Source organism: Misgurnus anguillicaudatus, chromosome 6 (genome assembly GCF_027580225.2).
Source record: "Misgurnus anguillicaudatus chromosome 6, ASM2758022v2, whole genome shotgun sequence".
In the NCBI taxonomy this organism is placed as follows: Eukaryota; Metazoa; Chordata; class Actinopteri; order Cypriniformes; family Cobitidae; genus Misgurnus; species Misgurnus anguillicaudatus.
This window is the reverse complement of record NC_073342.2, coordinates 22,653,174-22,677,273: the sequence shown is the minus strand read 5'-3', so window position 1 is coordinate 22,677,273 and position 24,100 is coordinate 22,653,174. Positions and strand designations below refer to the sequence as shown.

The following is a 24,100-nucleotide window of genomic DNA, read 5'->3' as shown; positions in this document are numbered from 1 at the left end:
TGTTACATGCGCTTTTTACTACACATGATATGCAGGCAATACTGTAGTGTGTTGAGGCTGAATGATCAGGAATCCCATGTAAATATGGAATTTGTGATTTTAAAAGGATATTCCCTTTTTTTTTGGACAACATTCGAGTAACGTGAAAAAAATAGACAATGCATCTGGCAACTTTATTGTATATGGCAGGTGGGACTCCAAGGACTCGTGTAGGCTGGATGAACAGGAATCCCATGTAAATATGGGATTTGTCATTTTAAAGGAATGTTCCGTTTATTGGGGTGTTTTTTGACAACGTTCGAGTAACGTGAAAACAAAATAGACTATGCATCTGGCACCTTTATTGTATATGGCAGGTGGGACTCCAGGGACTCCTGTAGGCTGGATGAACAGGAATCCCATGCAAATATGGGATTTGTCATTTAAAAGGAATATTCCATTTTATGTTTTTTTAACAACAATCAAGTAATGTGAAAAAATAGATTGTGCATTTGGCACCTTTATTATATATGGCAGGTGGGACTCCAGGGACTTGTGTAGGCTGGATGAACAGGAATCCCATGTAAATATGGGATTTTTCATTTTAAAGGAGTATTTCGTTTTTTTCTTACCAACATTCGAGTAATGTGAAAAAATAGACTATGCATTTGGCACCTTTTATTGTAAATGGCAGGTGGCACTTCACGGACTCGTGTAGGCTGGATGAACAGGAATCCCATGTAAATATGGGATTTGTCATTTTAAAGGAGTATTTCGTTTTTTTCTAACCAACATTCGAGTAATGTGAAAAAAATAGACTATGCATCTGGCACCTTTATTGTATATGGCAAGTGGGACTCCAGGGACTTGTGTAGGCTGGATGAACAGGAATCCCCTGTAAATATGGGATTTGTCATTTTAAATGAATATTCCATTTTGGAGGGAGGGGTTGGACAACATTAGATTAACGTGAAAACAAGATAGACTATGCATCTGGCACCTTTATTGTAAATGGCACGTGGGACTCCAGGGACTCGTGTAGGCTGGATGAACAGGAATCCCATGTAAATATGGGATTGGGTTTTTTTGGACAACATTAGAGTAACGTGAAAAAAAGACTATGCATCTGGCACCTTTATTGTATATGGCTGGTGGCACTTCACGGACTCGTGTAGGCTGGATGAACAGGAATCCCATGTAAATATGGGATTTGTCATTTTAAAGGAGTATTTCGTTTTTTTCTTACCAACATTCGAGTAACGTGAAAACAAGATAGACTATGCATCTGGCACCTTTATTGTAAATGGCACGTGGGACTCCAGGGACTCGTGTAGGCTGGATGAACAGGAATCCCATGTAAATATGGGATTGGGTTTTTTTGGACAACATTAGAGTAACGTGAAAAAAAGACTATGCATCTGGCACCTTTATTGTATATGGCAGGTGGCACTTCACGGACTCGTGTAGGCTGGATGAACAGGAATCCCATGTAAATATGGGATTTGTCATTTTAAAGGAGTATTTCGTTTTTTTCTTACCAACATTCGAGTAACGTGAAAACAAAATAGACTATGCATCTGGCACCTTTATTGTAAATGGCAGGTGGGACTCCAGGAACTCATGTAGACTAGATGAACAGGAGTCCCATGTAAATATGGGATTTGTCATTTTAAAGGAATATTTCATTTTTTTGGGTTTTTTTGGACAACATTAGAGTAACGTGCAAAAAAAGACTATGCATCTTGCACCTTTATTGTATATGGCAGGTGGGACTCCAGGGACTCGTGTAGGCTGGATGAACAGGAATCCCATGTAAATATGGGATTTGTCAATTTAAAGGAATATTCAATTTTTTGTGGGGGTTTTTTGGACAACATTAGATTAACATGAAAAAAATAGACTATGCATCTGGCACCTTTATTGTATATGGCATGTGGGACTCCAGGGTCTCGTGTAGGCTGGATGAACAGGAGTCCCATGTAAATATGGGATTTGTCATTTTAAAGGAATATTCCTTTTTTTTTGACAACATTAGAGTAACGTGAAAAAAATAGACTATGCATCTGGCACCTTTATTGTATATGGCAGGTGGGACTCTAGGGATTTGTTTAGGCTGGATGAACAGGAATCCCATGTAAATATTGGATTTGTCATTTTAAAGGAATATTCAGTTTTTTTGTTTATTTTCTGACAACATTCCAGTAACGTGAAAACAAAATTGACTATGCGTTTGGCAACTTTAATTGTATATTGCAGGTGAGACTCCAGGGACTCGTGTAGGTGAAATGGGTTTTAATTTATGAGCAAGTACGCCCACATTTGATCTTTTTACAGGTGCACGGACACTAATAATCCAGCACAGGTACAAGTAGCCCGAGGCTATACGTTGAACGGACCCTCACCGGACCCTGAGTAGGCACAGGCTTATATATCTCAAGCTAACAGCTCTCACATCTCCTCACCGGTACCCATGCTGACTGAGAGCACCAAACAGGCGACTCGTTTGACGACTAAATCGGGCACGGCGGTAGGAGTGCTTATACAGGAGTGTCAACAAAACACGTACAGTATGTTCCCTCATCATGAAGTGAGTATTGCAAGTTCTGAAAATGGACTCGAAAGGTCAATCAAAAGTCAAAAACTTTGGGCGGAATGCTAATGTAACATCTCTGAGCGAAAAAGACAATCATTAGACTTTTTAATGCCTCTGGTTGCTGGGCATAAGGTGGGCAGAGGGTTGGTGTCCTTGATACATTGTTCTCCAGTTCAAAATAGCATGTTATTTCCCACACTATCATTTAGGGTGGTTGGTGAACTCGCTTGCGTGTGTTTTCGTGGCTGTGTTAAGGACTGTTCTGTCATAATTAGTGTTTAGTGCAAACTTCCACTTCACCGGGGATTAGAGGAGACCGTGATCATTGTCAGACAATTCATTTTAGAGAACACTTTTCATAATGACTTTGAATTACCTGTGCGAGTGCCCTCTGCGACTTTTAGAAAATGGGGCCAAGTGAATTTTACTCTTATCCAAATGGCCTCACCTACAGTAGACAGCTGAGAACAAGAGTACTGTAGCAATGTTTTTCTCCTTCCACTCTTGAGAAAAAACAGAAAATCATGCATTTTCTTTGTTTAACCTTTGATTAATTCCTCAGAGACATATTTTACATTTAATATTTCTAGATACAATCTCTACTTCAGTAGATAAGATTACGATAGACAATTTGCATGCAAGAGTGTGGAAACCAGAAATTTATGGAAATATGAATGCCAACTGAGGTTGCGTTTAGACATTTTAACAATATTTAAGCCATTTTCTTATTTACTAGATTTTAACATGCGAGTGATGCTTGCCTGTGCATAACTATAATGTTACGTTTAAGCTTTGCGAGGGCCAGAAAATCCCTTGGGTCAGATATTTGGGTCAGAAATCCCTTACGAAAAATTACCATGGTTTTACTACAGTTAAAATAAAAAACTGTAAATCCACGATTACCACAACATAACATGGTTTTGACATGGTTTTCAAAAACCATACTTACACCATGGTTACTGTAGTAAAACCATGGCTTTGCTAATGGTAATCAATACACCACAAAAACATGGTTACTAAACTTTTACCACAAAAACATGGTTAATATATGTTAGGGATTTACAAAATTGTAATTTAATCTATGCTGGATTGTTTTAACCCAAAATGCTGGGTTGTTTTAACCCATTGTTGGGTCAAATATAACATTTTCTAGGTCAAATTTAACCCAGCGGCTGGGTTTGTACCTTCTTGACCAAGAGCTGGGTTGAAAATAACACAGCATTTTTTTGAGTGAGGTCACTAAGATGTTCTGAGGGGTTTTAAAGTTATTGTCTACTCGACAAGACACACTCTCAAATATGTGCTCCAAATTTTTTTGTTCAAGTTATGCATGCACCCAAAAAATGCAGTGGCGGCTGTGACTTCTTTTTTCGAGGGCACTCGATGCGAAGTTCGTCACAACATGTACCTAGCCCGTCATGTGTGTGGTTCTTTTTTTCAAAATATGTGTTCTGCGCCTCGAGAGATCCTGTGTGCATCACGTGTTTTGTCAAAATAAGTGCCTGCTGCAGATGTGTCTAAAGGGTTTATGATAAAAGCTTGCGTTTGCCAGACACTCGCATAATCTCATGCGTAATCAGAGTTTACTGTTAAGAAAGTGTCTTGCGTGTATTTTGTGAATGTGAGCGAGCGTCTCTTTTATCATAAATTGTTTTGATGCGTGTGCAGCAGGCACTTATTTTGGTAAAACACGTGATGCACACAGGATCTCTCGACGCGCAGAACACATATTTTGGATAAAAGAACCACACACACGACACTCCGAACACTTATTTTGAATTAGCGCCCCTTGGTATAGCTTGAATGCAAGTCAGTCTGGATAAAAGCGTCTTCCAAATGCATACATTTACACACAGTATACATTTGTAATATTATTTTATAATATGGATATAATAGTATATATATATAATGGATATATGGTAATATGATTTGTTTTTTATAATTTCTTTGTTGCCTCAGAACATCAGGGGAGCTTACATGGGGGCAAAAATGTTTACTTTTAAAATAATGCTTGAGTAATTAAAGGCAAATTATGGTAGTCATTATTTGTAAGAGCGCAGGCATAGATTGGCTGTTGACTCAGCACAGGACTATAAAATGTGCATTACTGCAACATTTCAAGAATACAGGCACTGTGTGTATACAGCCGTAAACAGCAGTCATGTTTTCCATTACCACATTTTTAAATATAATTAGATAAAAGGAATGGATTTAAAGGAGCCATGTTCTACATTTTTGTTGCTTTACTTAAGGTAATATACATGTATGCATTTCCTGTACAGTACATGACCATATTCACACTGACTCTAGCCCTTACAAATTGTATCTGTACCATTAGGAATTATGTATGCAAATTGCCTTTATGATTATCTATTATAAACTAGATGTGAAATTGAAAAAATCCATACCAAGCTGAATACTGAATAGGTGTTAATTTATAAATGTGGGCAGTCACGTCATAGTTTTTGTGTAGTTTAATTGGTATAGCATAGTGCTAGCAAAGCATTATGGGAATGTACATACTGAATGCAGTGTAGGTCACTTTGAATTTATTTTAAAAGAGCAAGAGACTTCTTACATTACGAGTAATATGTCACTATGTCCTCTTTACTATTGTATCGAAACATGTTCCTCCATTGCATTGATCGTTGAATTCAGGCTAACTTGTTACTTATTCAAATCCCATAATGAAAATCTATACTCTCCAGTTTTATCAGGATCGAGAGCAGTCTGATAACATTTTTAATTTCCAACATTGCATCCAAGCCAGAAGAATCCCAATAAGCGTGCATTGAAACTATTTCTAATTACGCCCAATGGTCCGAGAAAATCTCAGACAATAATTTTTCAACTGTTATTAGTCAGTGTTTTCAAGTGTCTCACTGCTGGCTGTATGTCATTTCTTTCCCCAAATCCCATTAACGTTTAATTCTAGCGCACTAAGAGCCAAAACCCCTTTAGTGAATTCTCTGTAATGTCTGGGATTTACATGAAAGTGGCTGGCGGAGATGATCTATTTAGTAGCACATCTTCCAGCCCTCATGTGCACCTGTATCACGGTCTTTTGATATAAAATCCCAGACTATGTTGAGGGTCTGAACTCTAATCCTGGTACTCATCTCTTGCTTTGACTCTAATAGCTTCTCGCCCTTTATGGTAGTGAAAAATGGGTGTCCGTAGATGGCGAGCTAGCAAGCCAAAACTGCCTGTTAAGTGAAGGGCACTTGAAGACATTTCAAAAAGTATACCTTTGTCTGTGTTTTCTTGGAAGTATCAAAATTGCATGCTTTTTGCCAAATGTCTTTTGTGAGTCACGGCGGAATTGAATGGCTGACTCCTCGTTCGTCTCGCTCACTCAGGGTACAAGGGGAGGAAAGCAAACCGTATTGTTGAAGTGTGCTGTCAAGTCGAGTGCTTCTGATTTGGAGAATTTTGTAACCTTTATGAGATGTTCACCTACAGAGAGCAACATTCTGACAGCATGTTAACAGGAAGCATTTATGCTAATCCAACATATATATATTATTTTGTCAGGTGGACAAAATCTCTGATTACAAAAAATTGGTCTTTGGGGCTGAAAATGTTCTTACCTATGTTATTAGGTTTTCTTTGCCGCTAGATTGCAAATGTCACATTTAATCTGTTACACACAAGGCTTGATTTGTGAACTATGCACATTTTAACAATAGAAGAAAATGCCATAGCTAGTCCTTACTTGAAAATTACAGCACAGTAATAATGGTGAGGGAATATATCTGTAACAAAAAGAGCCTAAAAAAATCTAAAAAAAAAAAAATAATCAAGCGCCAAGGCCCAAAGAAATTATATAGTGCTCACATTTTTGAGCTCAGTGATTTTCTTAGTTACATTTCATTTTATTATCAAATGTGTTGTTGAGGGAATCTATTGAGAAATGTTTGAATTGACAAATTAAAGCGCAGTTGGTGACATTTATTGTCAGTATAAATGTGCAAAAGCTGTCACTGGGGTGGTACCCTTTCAAAAAGTATATTTTTGTACCTAAAGAGTGCATATTAGTACCTTAAAGGTACATATTGGTACCAAATGTACACATATCTGCAGGGTGCAATTTGCTGGGGGGGGGATTATCCCCACTCTGGTCTTTATATCCCTGCTGCTGATGAATTATTTTTTATTTCCGGTGACAAAATGTATCCCCCATGATTAATGGTCATCAAACGGCCATATAAACTGCCTAAAATAAAGATAATTTAATATATAAGTTGGTCACTTTACCAAAACTGCGCTGCTCTTAGTCATTGAAATCATCTGTACTGATCCTAATGAATATTTCTGCCGCTTTTGACACTGTCAATCACCACATCCTCCTGTTGACCCTCAAGGCTATGGGTGTCTCTGGAACGGCACTACTATGATGACGTCTCTGAACCCCAATGTCTCAATACCGAGGTACATCAAGGCTCAGTGCTTGGACCACTGCTCTTTTCTATATACATGACATCACTGCGTTCTGTCTTTCGGAAACATGGCTTTTTCTTCCACTGCTATGCAGATGACACACAACTCCACTTGCCGTTCCACCCTGATGATCCCGCAGTTTCTGTATACCTGAGTGAGATCTCACTCTGGATGAAAGATCATCATCTCCAGCTGAACCTTGCAAAGACAGACATGCTTGTCATATCGTCTGAGCCTAAGATTCATCACAATCCTAACCGCCCGCTCTAGTAGATTAATTATCTACAACATTAGGAAAATTAGACCTTTCCTATCTGAGCATGCTACGCAAGTCCTAATCCAGGCTCTTGTCCTATTCAGACTGGACTTTTGCAATGCGCTACTGTCCGGACTCCCAGCCTGCACAACCAAACCCCTACAGATGATCCAGAATGTAAAGGCAAGAGTGGTCTTCAATAAGCCAAAGAGGGTGCACGTCACTCCTCTCTTTGTCAGGTTACACTGGCTTCCTATAGCAGCTTGCATCAAATTCAAATCTCTGCTCCTGGCCTTAAAACCACCACTGTGTCAGCACCCCCTTACCTTCACTCGCTTATACAGACTTATGTACCCTCTAGATCCATGTGGTCTCCCACCACGCAACGACTTCTTGTCGTTTCCTTTCTCAAAAAGGGGAACATCACTATCGCGTACCTTTTATGGATCTGTTCCACATCTGTGGAATGATCTGCCAGTTGCGACAAGATCTGCTGACTCTGTAGCCGTCTTCAAGAATCGTCTAAAAACCCATCTCTTCCGCCAACACCTCACTTGCTAATGTATTTTTCTATTTTTATCTTCATTTTCTATTTTATGTATTACTGTTCTTGTGTTACTCTAATTGCTTCTATTGTTACCTCATTTGTAAGTCACTTTCTACAAAAGTGTCTGGTAAATTACAAAATGTAAATGTAATGTAAGTAAAAACGCTGCCACGCAAAAGTGCAAACAATGACTAAATCAAGAATGAAGTATATTATAGCCTCCCGTGACAATAGGTTACAGACCGTCTAGGTTGTGTCATGATCCTTATTTTAATCCATGCCTGGATTTTCCAAATCGTATCTTACAGGACTGTCACAAAACAACCCAAGAAATATTAACATTGAGGATGAGACAGCAGAAATGTATTTTCATAAATAAAAATATTTGAAAAACACCCCCACCCTGATTTTTTCACAAATCGCACCCTACATATATGTACCTAAATTGTACATATTAGGACTTTTTTAAAGGGTACATCCCAGTGACAGCTTTTGTACCATTTTTTTTTCAGAGAGTGTAGAGACAGCAGATGCGAGTTAAGCAGGGTCTCTTCTTCGAAAGAAACATCTAAGAAGCTGGAGATTAAAGTCTACATTTGCTCTCCACGTAATCTCATTACTATCTAGGAGAAACCATCAAGTTATTAAATTGATCTCATTTGTCTTTTTTCTTCTCATATGCTGGTGTGTCAGTAGCTTAATGGTTAAAATAATGAAGTTGGGTTAGTAAAGCCAACGACCCTTGAGCAAGGCACACGAATGCACGGCCGCTCTAGGGAACCATGCCTGCAATTACTGTAATGAACTGTATAACTTTGGGAAAAAATGTTGTTGGAAAATGGCATGTAACCAGATATTGTTCTCATTATGCCACACAATAATTTTAACAAATGCACTCATTACCATGACTTAGTTGTAGGATTATCATAATCTTTCTTCTGCCTATATAAAACGTGGCCACCTCCTAACTCTCATTTGGCTACTGTAGTTATTTCATCATTTCGGATGAAAGTGTCGTAAAGGTCAATCTCATCTTACTTCTGTTATGCATCCCTTAATCTCAAACTTCACATGAATACCTGATTATTAAGCCGATCAAAATAAGTGCCGTTTGAATACCATAGTAGTGGTCTTATTAATTATAAATCCGGTCACGTGCCAATCTAACTGTCTTCAATAAATGTCTTCAATGAAGTTTCAAGCTCAGATCTTTAATAACACCCCAAGTACTTTGCCACCCTCCCTCATACCTTCTTCCTAACAAGAAGCGGGGCAATATTACCATTGCATGCAAATGCGTGGCCTGATTTACATTCCCTTTTAAAAAGAAAAGTATATATTTGGGAAATAGGATAATGCACCAACCTCCACTGTAGCAGAAACTGCATTATTGCCTTGGAGGTAGCAAGATGCATCACTTTATATAACACATGTAATGGACATGTGTTACTGCTTACAGTATACGGTAAAATCTTGGTGTCTCTAAGGCAATAATGCTGTTTCTGCTGTTATGCAGTCAGCTACAGGAAGCTGTAGATCCGTTTTCCCATTAGTTACATTGTGAAATATTTTATAAATTGACATTGGCAGGTATCCAGAGGAAATTTTGAAAGTCTATTGGATTGTAAATGAAGCAATACCCATCACCCCAGTGGCTTCAGTGCAGTTAAGAGTTTCTTATCTTCTTATGTCTTTGTCAGAGCAAAGTCTAAAAAAAGACATTTTTGCTCCTTCCATCAGTCCTCAAGACAAAGTCTTATGCTTTGGAGTTTTAGGAACTTGTACGTTTATTAAGTTGTATTTTCGAAGTTCTTATGTATCTATTTTTATAGGACAGTAGCTACAGTGTTTGACCGAAAAGTATCATGCAGAGAAAGGGGAATGGGATTGATATAGGACTTTGAGTCGTGAATCACTCTCTGGTCTCCAGAGTTGCGTCATTTGCGTCATATCGGCATTGATCGCCTTTTTAGTTTTAGTTTAGATTCATTTTAGTACCTCAGCTTTCTCAGAACTGTAGCCACACCCACAGATCACCCACTGTCCCTTTCTTTGATCACATCATGTCTATTACATACACCCAAAAAAATATTTTTAACCAAGCGGCACAGTCGTTGGGTAAAATTAAGCCAGAAAATGTTTATATTTGACCCAACAATGTGTAAAAACAAACCAGTATAGGAAAAATTACAAACCCTTTGAGATTGGGTTTGTCCCTTTTTGACCCAGTCCTAGAGTGTATACAACTGAAAAGTGCTTCCTGTGTTTTCCGGAATATAAGGTCCCGTACACACTGCATATTAATTCGGTTGTCACTTCTTCTTTTAAAGGGACATTCCACTTTTTTTGAAAATATGCTCATTTTCCAACCCCCACCTAGAGTTAAACATTTGATTCTTACCATTTTGAAATCCATTCGGCTGATCTCCGTGTCTGGTGCTAGCACTTAGCATAGCGCAATGCTAATGGTCTAATCAGATGCAATGGATTGTGCTAAGCTATCCTAAAAGTGCTAGCGCCACACCAGCAGATCAGCTGAATGGATTCCAAAACGGTAAGAATTAAATGTTTAACTCTAGGGGAGCTGGAAAATGAGCATATCAAAAAAAAGTGGAGTGTCCCTTTAATGCTTAATCCTGTTCTGTACACACACACAGTTAAGTAACTTACATGACTGACAACTGCATTCTACAACCGAATTAACTCCCGCAACTGCATTTACAGAAACTCTGCATAGTGTGTACATAACCGAATTGAACAACTAGTAGTTAAAGGGACACTTCACCCATTTGCATTAAGCTTTGTATAGTTAGAACCCCAGTCATGTTTTTGAATGGTCGTGCATCATTTCTTCAGTTGCCGCTGAGACAGGAGAAATACAGACTTCAGTGTTGCACTTCCTTCTTTCAATGATGTAAAAATCATCATATTGGTCGTTTAATAAAGTGTTTAAACGTGCATCACGGACATGACAAGTCTCTCTTCTGAAAACATAAATGCCTAGAAGGGAAGAAAGTCTTCTGCATGCGCGGTGCAGAAAATGACAAAGGCACGAGCGTTTGCTGACAGTGTTGCCAGATCTTGCACAAAAAAAAATGTGCCCAAAAGAAAAATCCAGTAATAAATCCAAATAAATCCAAATGCTTTACCTCAAAGATCAAAATATTGGGACAGGCACCTTCACAATTTAATTACACCAGTGCTTTAAGTGGCCCAAAAGAAGTGCCGGTACTCTATTTTTCTTTTCTTTTCTTTTTTTTTGCTTCTATATTAAAGGGGTTTTATATTCAGCAGTCAACAGACGACCTTGTAAAAAATATTAAATCCTTATATAAGTTTGTGGATTTGCTTGAGCTAGAAATAGCTATTGAACATACATAAAGTGTGCAAAAGGTAGATATATAAGTAAAATTTTCAGCATGGCCAAATGCTAAAACTAGTTGTTCAGATTGAAAGAGCTTAAAAACAAAAACTTTAAAATGACACCAAGACCATGTCTATGGGTTCAAGAATAACAAAATACTGGCAATTTAAAACTAGAAAGTCGTCACTTTATTTTTTCCCATTGTTTTCCATTTTGCGGGTGGTAAAACTACTGTGCGCGTCGTTCAAATTCATTGAAATTTCGTTGGGCAGTGTCCCAAACCAAAAAGGGCACTAAGGGGGATGGTACTATTAGTATGGTTTTAAAAAGTATTATAAATATGATGTGTTATATTACTAGCATCAACTTAGACAAGTGATTATAATGGGAAATATAATAACAAGAATTAAAGTGTGACAAAAAAAATATTCAATATGATTTACCTGCTGGCTTGATGGATCTTTGTTTGCAATGTTGAACTGCCTTTAGAAGCAGCCTCCCTTTCCGTTCTCTGTCTTTATTTTGTGAAGGCATTTGTCTTTTTTGTATTTTTTGCCTACAAAGTGTGCCAACAACAGCAAATTTAGTGTTTATATTAACTTAGATCTGATCGGGAACATTAAATCCATTAGACAAGCGATAATAGTAAGAATGTGGATATTTTGTTGTTGTTTGCTAAGTTGTTAGCACTTTTACATTTTACAAATACATAAACAAACTTCCAAATGAGTAATTCTGCGGTTTAACAGCTGATATAATGTAATAAATCTACCTGTTAATGCAACGAACTTCAGAAACTGTCGTGCAGGCAGAGAGTGCACACAGAGATGCTGCGGAGCGGGCAGGAAAACACGAAGTGGATTAGCGGAATCAGTGGATCTTTATCCTTTGCGTGCGAAATTACGGAGGATAAAATACGGGAGATTTAAGGGAAAATACTAATACGGGAGGACGGCGGGAAAGAAGGGTAAAATACAGGACTTTCCCCGCCAAAACGGGATACACACCACGTTGAGGCTGACTGACAGCAAAGGCGATGCATGCGCTTTTAACTTGTAAACTCAAGGGTGTATGGGTAATGTAGTCTCTGCTCTCGGTGTGACGAATTAGGAAGTGTACATTGTGAAGATCGCTCTGAAAAGCGGAAGCGCAGCCAAATGATTAAAACCTCTGATTTAAACAGAGGTGCAAATGAGCGTTCCGGTACGCTAAAAGCAGGTTCTAGGCTCAGGGAGAGGTGGTGGTACGCTCAAGAGCTATATTTAGAAGTGGCGGTACTGAGTACCGGCGCGTTCCGGCCCACTTAAAGCACTGAATTACACCAAAAACGTGATTGCTTCATGAGCCAAAACCCATAAACGGTTAAGTGCCAAAATGATATGTAAGTACAAAAAAGACGAGGACCTGGCAACACTGCGCTGTGGAGCAGCCTCACAAATGCGTATTATACACAACGCCAAGACGGAAGTTTATTTCAAAACATAACGCTGTTAAATTATTTTGGTCAAAGCTGTGAGTGATAAGCACGCGAGACGGCAGAACGATGCTATGGTTACCTCTGTGTCAATCATCACATTTTTGAGTCTTGTTCCGTACAGACATGAAACAAACATTTAACGGATTCACTTCCGCATTTAAATGCGGTTGTTACTCCCGAAATTTTGCAGTGTGTACGAGGCCTAAGTTGCTTTGGAGTATAAGTCGCATCAGTCAAAAATGCATTTTGAAGAGGAAAATCCATATATAAGTCGCACTGGACTATACGTGGCGTTTATTTAGAAAATGATTTCACAAAATCCAAGCCGAAGAACAGACATTTTATCTGGAAAGGCAAGTTATTCAACTAAACAATGGCACACAGAACAGCAGGTTGAATAGGTGTCCATACATGTTAAAGTAGCATAAACAGTTATTTACACGACACCCAATAGCATACAGAACATACCTGAGAGGCTGAATAGGCTAAATTAATACGACAAGCCAAATCAAGTTCAAAAAGGTCCCGAAGTCATTCTGCATCACTGAATCCATTGAATTACATAAATACAGAAGCAGCATAGAGCGGACTCTCGCAGCTGTAGACTGAAATAGTTTCTCTTGGTTCATATGAAATAAATTTGACGTAGACTTCGCACCTGAATTTAAGTTCCAGCCAAACTATGAAAAAAGTGTGACTTATAGTCTGGAAAATACGGTACTCAATCTGGCAAGCCCTAATCTGATTGGCGTTTCATCCGCGCATATACTGCTGTCTGTGTGCATTAAACCAAGCTACTGTAATATGCATCATTTAGATGAACAGCTGTTAAGCTTGTGGTGCGTCTGGTAATTTATCAATGCTATGAGAAGTACGAAAGTGATGAGAAAATGTTAAACTAATCACTTCAGATTTATACTGCTCTTATGACAGTGGGTGAAATGTATTAGTGTTGACACCAGACACTTTAAAGTCATAATGTGTTCCTCATCAAGCTCCTACGTAGCAGTTTTATTTGATTACAAAACACTTGAAGAAATCCATCCACTTCTAATGAGAAGTACTTTAGAGATTGTTACTGCCGTCATGAGCCTCTTACAATCATCCAAAACAAAAGAGACGCTTTATTATTCACAAAACAATGGTCGTGTACTTCACACTACTGTATATTCTGCTCATTGTTTATTTTTTTTTAAATAAAGCTTTGCGTTATTTACTCGTGAGATGAACCAAGAAAATTTGACAAAGCAGTGTGAAAATACAGAGTAGAAAAATCTTGCTGTTACGGTCTATACACAAACTAATATACTCACTTTTGCTTTAGTATGCAGTTGCAAAATATTAGAGCAGCCTAACAGTTCCTGTCAGTTCAGCCAATGCATCACCATCATAAGGACAAAATCGGACAAGCTTTTGAACACATGATAAAGAACTGTAGCCGTAACCTCTGTCTATTAATGGAAATATATTCGGTCTGTCAGCGGCGAAATGGCCTAGGATGCTGCTTCTTTATTAATCTCATCATGAAAATAAATTCTCTGTAATTAATTTGTCATTTATCTAATTTTCTCATCTAATTGCGACAGAGCACTGTTCATCTGCTGTACAGGCAAACAGAGACAGCAGATTATTTGTTTGGTCTCTTTCAGGGTAAATTGAATTAGCCCTCGTAAGTGAAGTTTAATTAAGATGCTTGTTTTAATGATTGGGCTCTGTGTCCTTTGTATTGCCACTCATCAGTCATTGAGAAGAAAGAGATTTCCTCCAGATGCCTGCAGACCAGCACAGCTTTGAGATCTAGGGTGGGTTAGATGACTGAGATTATGTATTTTGGATGTTTTTTCTGCACAGAACGGCCGAGCTTAACTGGATACAGCAAGATTTGATGGTCTGCCTTCCTTTCAACCAAAACTCAAAATTCAAAACTCATATTCTAGATTTAAATTTTTATTTTATGAAGCAAGCGTGTGAGTGTGACTTGACATTTACAAAGCATTGTTGCTATGGTGGTTGCCAGAACATTGCTATGGGGTTGCTATGCTATTTTTTTGTGTGTGTGATTGTGATTACTAGGTTGTTCTGGGTGGTTGCTATGGTTTTCTGGGAGGTTGCTAAATCTGCTGTGATGTTCTAGTTGGTTGTTATGGTGTTCTGGGAGGTTGTTTGAGTATTCTGGGTGGTTGCTAGAATGTGGTTGTTTGGATGTTCTGAGTGGTTTCTAGGTTGTCTGGGTGGTTTCTAACTGTAGGTTGTTCTGGGTGGTTGCTTGGGTTTTCTGGGCATTTGTCAGAGTTTTCTAGGGGGTTGCTATCTGTAGGTTGTTTTGGGTGGTTACTAGATTGTTCTGGGTGGTTGCTATGGTTTTGTGGGAGGTTGGTAAATTTGCTTTGATGTTCTAGGTGGTTGCTAGGGTGTTCTAAGTGGGAACTGGAGTGTTCTAGGGCAGTGGTTCTCAAACTTTTTCTGCGTGCGGCCCCCCTTGTGCACGGTGCATTCCATCGCGCCCCCCCAAAGAAAATTTATGACAAAAAGCTGTTCTAAAATTTAACATTTTAATTAAACAAAAAATATTAAATTATACAAAGTAGTGCTGTTGGTTAGTAGCCTTTTTTATAAAATGTCATAAAACTGGGCCCCCCTGGCACCATCTCGCGGCCCCCCTGGGGGCCCCGGCCGCCAGTTTGAGAACCACTGTTCTAGGGGGTTTCTAGGTTGTTATAAATGTTGCTAGGGTGTTCTGGGTGGTTGCTTGGGTTTTCTGGGTGGTAGCTAGGGTGTTCTGAATGGGTACTAGTTTGTTCTCGGTGGTTGTTATGGTTTTCTGGGAAGTTGGTAAATTTGCTTTGATGTTCTAGGTGGTTGCTATGGTGTTCTGGGTGGTTGCTAGGGTGTTCTAGGTGGTAACTGGAGTGTTCTAGGGGGTTGCTAGGTTGTTATAAAGGTTGCTAGATTGTTCTGGGTGCTTGCTTGGGTGTTCTGGGTGGTGGCTAGGGTGTTCTGGGTGGTTGCTAGAGTGTTCTGGGTGGTTGCTAGGGTGTTCTGGGTGGTTGCTTGGGTGTTCTGGGTGGTAGTCAGAATGTGTTATGAGTGGTTGTTTGGGTGTTCTGAGTGGTTGCTAGGTTGTCTGGGTGGTTTCTACCTGTAGGTTGTTCTGTGTGGTTGCTATGTTGTTCTGGGTGGTTGCTATAGTGTTCTGGGTGGTTGCTATCTGTAGGTTGTTTTGGATGGTTGCTAGGTTGTTCTGGGTGGTTGCTATAGTGTTCTGGGTTTTTGCTTGGGTTTTTCTGGGTGGTTGTCAAAGTGTTCTAGGGGGTTGCTTCCTGTAGTTTGTTTTGGGTGGTTGCTAGGTTGTTCTGGGTGGTTGCTCGATTGTTCTGGGTGGTTGCTATCTGTAGGTTGTTTTGGGTGGTTGCTAGGTTGTTCTGAGTGGTTGCTTGGGTGTTCTAGGTGGTTCCTATGTTGTTCTGAGTGGTTGCTTGAGTGTTCTGGGGGGTTGCTAGTTTGTTCTGGATGGTTGCTAGTTTGTTCTGAGTGGTTGCTAGATTGCTCTGGGTGGCTTCTAGGGTGTTCAGGGTGTTTGGTATGGTGTTTTGTGTGGTTGTTAGGTTGTTCTGTGTGGTTGCTTGGGTGTTCTGGGTGGTTGCTTGGGTGTTCTGGGTGGTTGCTTGGGTGTTTTAGGGCAAGGGTGGGGAACCATGGGTCCTGGGGGGCCACTGTCCTGCAGAGTTTAGTTCAAACACACCTGAATTTCATTTCCAAGTAATCCTGAAGACTTTGATTAGATTTTTCAGGTGTGTTTGATTAGGGTTGGAAATAAACTCTGCAGGACAGTGGGCCTCCAGGACCCCCCTGTTCTAAGGGGTTACTAGTTTGTTCTGGGTGGTTGCTAGTATGTTCTTGCTCAGTGTTTCCAAATCCTGGTCTGATTCCAACTAATCAGTCTCCTTCCAGAATGGATAACATGTCTCCCTAACAAGCTGTTGAGTAAAATCAAGTGTGGTAGATAAGGAGACATCTATAACTTTCTGGAAGGGGGTACTCAAGGACCAGGATTGGGAAACACTGTTCTAGGTGGTTACAAGGGTATTCGGGGTGGTTGCATGATTGTTTTGGGTGGTGACTAGGGTGTTCTGGGTGGTTGATTGTTTGTTCTGAGTGGTTGTTTGAGTATACTGGGTGGTTGCTATGTTTTTTTATGTGGTTTCTACCTGTAGGTTGTTCTGGGTGGTTGCTATCTATAGGTTGTTTTGGGTGGTTGCTAGGATGTTCTGGGTGGTTGCTTGGCTGTTCTGTGGTTGCTAGGTTATTCTGGGTGATTCCTACCTGTAGGTTGTTATGGGTGATTACTGGCGTGTTCTGGGTGGATGCTCATTTAAACAGTCATATTTTGATTCCTGTTAGGCCTGGTTTACCCCTTTATTGCAAGTATATGAAATTTGTATTTGTTTTGTTATGCGACAGGCAAAAATTATATGAGACATCATTCATGTCTGTAGTACCAATGGTTCAAGGCAGGTTAAGTGTTGTAATTTTTTAACTTAAGGTTAGGTGTAAACAGTTAAAATGTATGTGTATGAGACGAGTAAATAGTATTATGTAATAATAACTATGAGTAATAGTATTGATACTTGCCTTAGCAGTCATGTATCAATAAAGTCAGTCCTCTAAATTTAGGAAATTGTCATTTTTAACATCTTTTGATCAAAATGAATTCAGGAGAAGGCATGATGGTCTTTTTTGTGTTCGACTTGAATAGCCAGATCTGATCTGATCTGACTGCTCTTCTACTGCTACAGCATAGTCAGTTTTACAGGTTGCTATAAAAACCTTGTGCCAACGCTGGCTTCATTTCAGACTGCCGTCTTGTTTCAAGCTCACTGCTTAAGATTAAGTAGCTTTGTTCTGAGAAGATACTGCGCACGAGATCACCTTAATGTACCTGACCTTAGGTGATCCATTACACCAACAAGACCAGTAAGTGCTCCCTCAGGTAAAATTAAAGCTCTCATTCAGTTGAGTTGTGGACCTCAGTCCACTATAGCGATGCGCTGTATTTCATCCTTTATGAATGAGTCTGTTTAAATTGTAGCCTGACAAGTTCAATGAATGAGTGCTCTTGCTAGACCTGTTAATTTGCCCTTCATTATTGAACAGTTTTTAAAGTCCTCCTTTGTTGCTTAATGCAGAATTTAATTTAAATAGGAAAAACTCAGGTATCAGCGAATTGCAAGTGCTTCAAATATTATAGAGTCACAGCTGGAGCGGCGGTTTCACACTGAGGGGCGAATTTATCAATCTGTTGCAGCATGTTTGCTACATTATAGTATTCACTAACCAGCCACAATCTAGTTTAACCAGGCACTGGTTCATGCATATTTAAATTCTCAATTAAATGGCTTAATTGTTAGAGCATTGCACAGCAGTGCAAAAGGTTGTGGATTCGATCCCCAGGTAACACAAATACATGCCTTATTATGGATTATCGGAGCCGATTGTGTAGTGGGCAGCACTCCGACATTTGGTGCTTTCGCACTTGCGGCGACCAGAGTTCGATTCCAATACCCCTCTCTCCTCCCTGTACTTTCCTGTCCTCTCCTAAAACTCACTGATAAATAAAAAACTGTCCAATAAATAAATAAATCGCTTTGGATTAGTGTTTGCCAAAATTAATTCAAATTTTGAGTGAATTCATTTTATTTATATTTCCCTGCTTTTTATGAATAAAAGTAATAAAGTCACTTTGCAAGGGATTCACAACTGTTGTTTGCTTTCGGTTATTTTCTCCTGCTAACCTCGGTGTAAAGGTCATTCCGGTCTGCGCTAATAAACTAATTACCACAGTGCACGCCATAAATTTATCATTAGGCATTCAGGCATTGTGTAAATTACCGTGCCATGCTTTTAAACAGGCGAATTTGTGCTTCAAACTCTTTGAAAAGCTTAGCGAAAAATTAGGCTTGCATATAAATGAACCCTTCCACCCAAAGCTAGCTGAGAACTTGGGATGCAAGTCCATCATCTATCACCTTCACACGATGCAGCCAAACACTCGCCATTGGTTTTCTGCAGGGCTGTTTGCCCTGGCTTGAGCAAGTTTGGTTTGATTTATTCATAAATAACTAAATACTGCATTTTAAAGTATGTTCATTTATTCTGTTCCTATTGGGGCTCCACACCAACCAACCCAACCCCCCCACCCCATATCTCTTATGAAATATCCAGGACATTTCAGATGGTGAGTGAAAGTCTTAGCTCAGATCTCATGTCGTCTCTTGCAGGGCTGGAGAAGGTCGGCAGAGACTCCAGCTACGAGCAGGAAGGAAAGGTGCAGTTCGTGATGGACGCGGTGTACGCCATGGCCCACGCACTGCACCGCATGCATCGAGACCTCTGCTTGGGGTATCCGGGCCTTTGCCCCCGCATGAGCAACATAGATGGGAAAGAGCTGCTGGGATACATCAGAAACGTCAGCTTTAATGGTAAGGAACTACTTAAACACTGGGGTATGGTTGACTATATAATTGCAAGTACACTGAAAAAATATCTAAAGTTTAGTTTCATGTGCTCACGTGAAACTTTCATGTGCTCGTGTGAAACTTTCATGTGCTCAAGCAAAACCGTCATGTGCAGAATTTTTTTTGTTTCGCGTGCGCACGTGAAACTATTGCGTGCGCACGTGAAAGCGAAAGTTTCACGAGCACACGCAATAGTTTCTAAACGCACTAGTTTCACGTGCGCACGCTTAAGTTTCACGTGAGCACGCGATAGTTTCATGTGCTCAAGCGAAACCTTCATGTGCAGAATTTTTTTAGTTACGCGTGCGCACATGAAACTATTGTGTGTGCACGTGAAAGCGAAAGTTTCATGAGCGCACGCGATAGTTTCTAAACTCAGTAGTTTCACGCGCGCACGCGTAAGTTTCACGTGAGCACACGATAGTTTCATGTGCTCAAGCGAAACCTTCATGTGCAGAATTTTCTTTTTTAAGTTTAGTTTTGCGTGCACCCGTGAAATTATCACGTGCGCCCGTGAAGCTATCCTGTGCGCCCGTGAAGCTATCCTGTGTGCCCGTGAAGCTATCCTGTGCGCCCGTGAAACTATCGCGTGTGCCCGTGAAAGTTTCACGTGCGCACGCGATAGTTTCTAAATGCGATAGTTTCTAAACGTGGTAGTTTCACGTGCGCATGCGTAAGTTTTTACGTGCGCACGCGTAAGTTTCACGTGAGCATGCAATAGTTTCACATGCGCACGCAAACTAAACTTTATTTAATTATTGCTCCATGTCCCCTTATGGGCTCTGTAATTTTTTTAAGGTAAGTGGTTGCAATAAATTTATTTAAGCTACACTTAAACAAAACAAAAAAATAAAATAAAAAACTTTGTTGAAATGTAGCTTAAATAAATTGCAACCACTTACCTTAAAAAAATTTGTACATTGAATGAATTTTTTTTTTTTATTTTTTTATTTTATTTTAGCTTTTTATAAATAATTTTATTTTTATTATTGTAATAATATGGTACTCATTGTCATGGATCAGGCCATAACAATATAATATTTTCCGTAAAAGTGTTTGATATAGCTGAAAATCACGATTTCTTGTTGTTCTCTCTCTCCGTCTCTCACTCTCTCTCTCTTTCAGTAACAGAGTTTGACAGTAACAGAATAGAAATCATCGTTTTAAGCGAGTTCAGCTTTGGCTTTCTTTTCTGTCCTTGATTTTTTTCTTTAGGGTTGATCAGAGAGATTTATGCAGACGGTCACAATCCCTTTCCTTTCTTATATCTGCTCAAATAAAGCCTGGCCTCCGCTAACTTTTAAAATCCTTTGGGGGGATGTTATACACCGAGATATGTGAATATTCCTTTGATTCCTTTTAGCCCTTTATATGATTTACCCCAACACACTGCCGCTCTGATTTACAACGCTTGTATTTTGCAATGTTATAACTGCATTTTATTTTATTGGGAACGTAAGTCAACATGAAACCACTGTAATATAACGTATATTTCAGAGCGAAACAGGATGTTTAACAGGAAAAAAATCTTAGGGCAACTTATTACATTTAAATAAATCTTCGATTCTTTAGAATGATACGCACCATTGAAACTTAACCATAAAAACAGAAACGTGTAAGACATATATGATCACTTCATACTGTATCTTTTAAACCCATGACAACAATTTAGTCGAAAGGCAATATGTTTTCAAATCCCTAAACATTTCTTTCTATTAAATTGCACAGCAGAAAGATCTCACAGACCAGTTGTCAATTCATAAGCGACTGACTCCTTCAGAATTTCATAAGTATTAACTTCAAATCACTGCAGGAGTTTAATAAATCCCACTATAGATTTTTTCTTTTGATGAGAGTCATATGGTCAAATATTTATAGATACTCGCTCATTCTGATTCATGTACAGTTCATAGGGAAATGAATGAACGAAAGGTCTGCTGTGGCCAGTTTAACATATTCCTTTGATTCATTTGTATGTTTGATGACCCCAGCCTTTAAACCACGACTACTTAATTTTCAATATTTTTTTATCAATTAAAGAAGATATATGTTTTAACAAACAAATACCCTTACAGCCTACTGTCAGTCAAAAATAAATAAATCAGTGCACATTTGCATGGCTAGCTTTAAATGGTTAAACAAAAAGTTTAATTTAATTTAATTTCTTTTACAACAAGGCAGCCCTCGAGTTATTTTTTTACCTGTTTGTTTCTGCAAATGTCAAGTAGTTGTTCTGTTGGGTGCACACTTACTAACTAAAAGACAAACCAAGGTTGGACAGAAAACCCACGTGATTGTGTATTTCTTTTATTAGATGGGCTTTTGTCCCTGGGGAGGGTACAGTAAAGAATGGCAACACGCATCTCAGCAGCGAACATTTCATCAACATTCAAGTAAACACTTTTTGTCATTGTATCTTAAGTCGTTCAGATATGATTCATTTTTTGGTGAAGCGACCAACCTCAGTGAATGTAGCTGTCACTTGCAAAAGGCAATAGTATTGACCCATCCAGTTTGAAAATACATATAACTGTCTGTACTTTTGTAGCCTACATTTCTTCCCGGCAGACTAGTGTAAAGGAAGGGATTCTCCATAAGACAAATGTAAACATCTCCCGAGTGGAGCTCTGGCAGGAATGTTACAGTTTTAATTGATTGAATTGCTGCGGTAGCTGCTGTGTATGGATCGCAAGTGCTCAAAACAGCTGACAGGCCTGTGTTGCAGTTCTGTGCGGTGTCCTATGTTGGCTGCTGTATTAAAATGCTGTTTTGCTTTGCAGATATTTTGGAGGGGTGGAGTCAGAAAAGATGCATTCATGTGCTTTTTGTCCTGTTGTAAACTCTAAAATATTTAAATATGCTGAAATGTTTTCAGCCCATGGTTGGGTCAAAAAGAGATATACACGCAACAGTTGGGTTAACCCATGCTGGGTTGTTATACCCCAAATTGCTGAGTTGTTTCAACCTATGGATGGGTCAAACTTGGACATTTTCTAGATTAATTTAACCCAACAGTTGGGTTTGTCCTTTTATTGACCCAGCCATTGGTTAAAACCATCCAAGCATTTATTAGGGGTGGTTCACATTTCGCTTCTTTTTTACTCACAAATAGGTTATTTTAAATAGAGAGCGACTCGCTCTTTTTTCCAGGCGCAGTTGAAAATACGAAAATACGTTTTCAGAATGCTGTGTCGAAAGGAGGAAAGTGCATTCAGATTTTCCGCATGGCTTTTGAAGCGAATTGTAAATCTGCCTCTTAAGCTGCGTTCACACCATACGCAAATTAAGCGAATTAATCATGCTTTTCTCGCATATTTGGATGCTTAAATATTTTTAGTTAACTTCATTTGAGTGTGAAATTCACCTCATTAACAGGTGAAATTTAGATGTGAATACATTCAATTTGCCCGCTGTAGCTAGCTTGTAGTCTTAAGGTATGTTCACAGTATAAGCGACTTTGTCGCTGTGTGTCGCTCGTCTCTTTCAAAAGACGCGTTTCTATATCTGGTTGTCATAAACAAAAGAGTAACTGACGTAACTCACTGATGAGAGACGGATGAGGTGAACTCCACTGCTTTGTTCTTATTGGTAGTCGCTCCCGAAAGTCGCTCATAATTTGCATAAAGTTAAACATTTCTCAACTTTGTCACACGACTGGACACACCCATCCAACCACCGCTCGTGTTGCCGGATGCTGCCGAGCTTCCATTGAAATCAATGAGATTGCGTTGCTCTGCTACTGCTAGTCACTTATAATGTGAATGTACCTTTAGTCTTTGTAGTCTGAGCGAAACTTTACTTTCGGTCTCTGTTTGTTTAATTGTCTGACTAGTGTCTATTTGTGTCTATTAGTGTAGTTTTTGATACACATAAGCTATTATTTGAACTAAGGTCATCTACTTGTTATTTATTTTGCTTGTTATTAGAAATAAACTATACTAAAATTACTCTGTTGTTATTGATTCTTTGCAGAGTTACCGGAAGTTACGCGTGTTCCACGAAAGCCGTTTGTTTATGTTGTTACTGCTGATACCATCAAAAAAGTACAAAGATTTGTCGTACAGCTCCAGGTGTCCAGGCTTGAATATCAGCCAAAGTTCAGATTTTTCAACTTTTTGTTTTTGATTTTTTAACGCCTAAAACGCTCAATTCGCATCGCGCCATTCACACCGCCGGATGTCACTCATGCTTAACATTTCATTCACGTCTGGTGTGAACGCACCGTTAGAATGGTCATGTGTCAGTGTTTTGCAGCATGTCAAGTTAAAGTAGGTTCAACTTTTAAAAATGTTAAACCCCCTGCATACTATTACTATATATGCAGTTCAAAATGTTCATTCTGTGCTTTAAATTTTTAGTAAGTGCCGACTGGAGGGCACGTTCCCTGTAGTAGTAAACTGGTCAGGATGCATAAAGAATAACTTACCATTTATAACATATTAATTGGACTAAATAGCCCCCCAAAGCACTATCTTGCATGAAAGGAAAAAAAATGTGTTTTTTTTTAAGAAAACAAATACACTAGAAACTGTCAGTTTCTGATCCTAACCAAATAAATGTACGGTTGAAGGATTTACGCCTTTGCACAAACAATGCCGTTATATATGGACGTGGCTGTGAGCGTGTACGGTTGGGCTGTGCGCATTCATGTGTGTAAACGGTTGATGCTTGATTTGTGTGCTGTTTGTAAGCTACAGTACAACGTGATGTAATGTGTAATGTTTAAATAGGTTTGCAAATTGCATTTGTGTTTTGCATTCATTAAAATCCAGCATGCTCTGCGAGCATGAGCATTTGTCTCGCAACATGTCTGCATCGTATCTTACTTTTCTAATCACTGTTTGAAGCGCATGATCGACTCAGTAAGGGATTATATGTGTGCTGAACTTGCACAAAAAGACACTAATCAAGTCAATGATATAAACAGTA

The 24,100-nt window shown here is 39.1% G+C and overlaps 1 protein-coding gene across 3 annotated transcripts in view; it reads left to right on the top strand.

Annotated features, from left to right (window-relative positions):
* Window positions 1-24,100, top strand: part of grm8b (glutamate receptor, metabotropic 8b) — a 176,881-nt gene that overhangs the window by 127,781 nt on the left and 25,000 nt on the right. For all 3 annotated transcript variants that reach the window (XM_055192033.2, XM_055192032.2, XM_055192034.2), the window contains exon 7: window positions 18,935-19,135. In XM_055192033.2, the coding sequence (XP_055048008.1) occupies window positions 18,935-19,135 (201 nt within the window). The remainder of the gene's footprint in view (window positions 1-18,934; window positions 19,136-24,100) is intronic.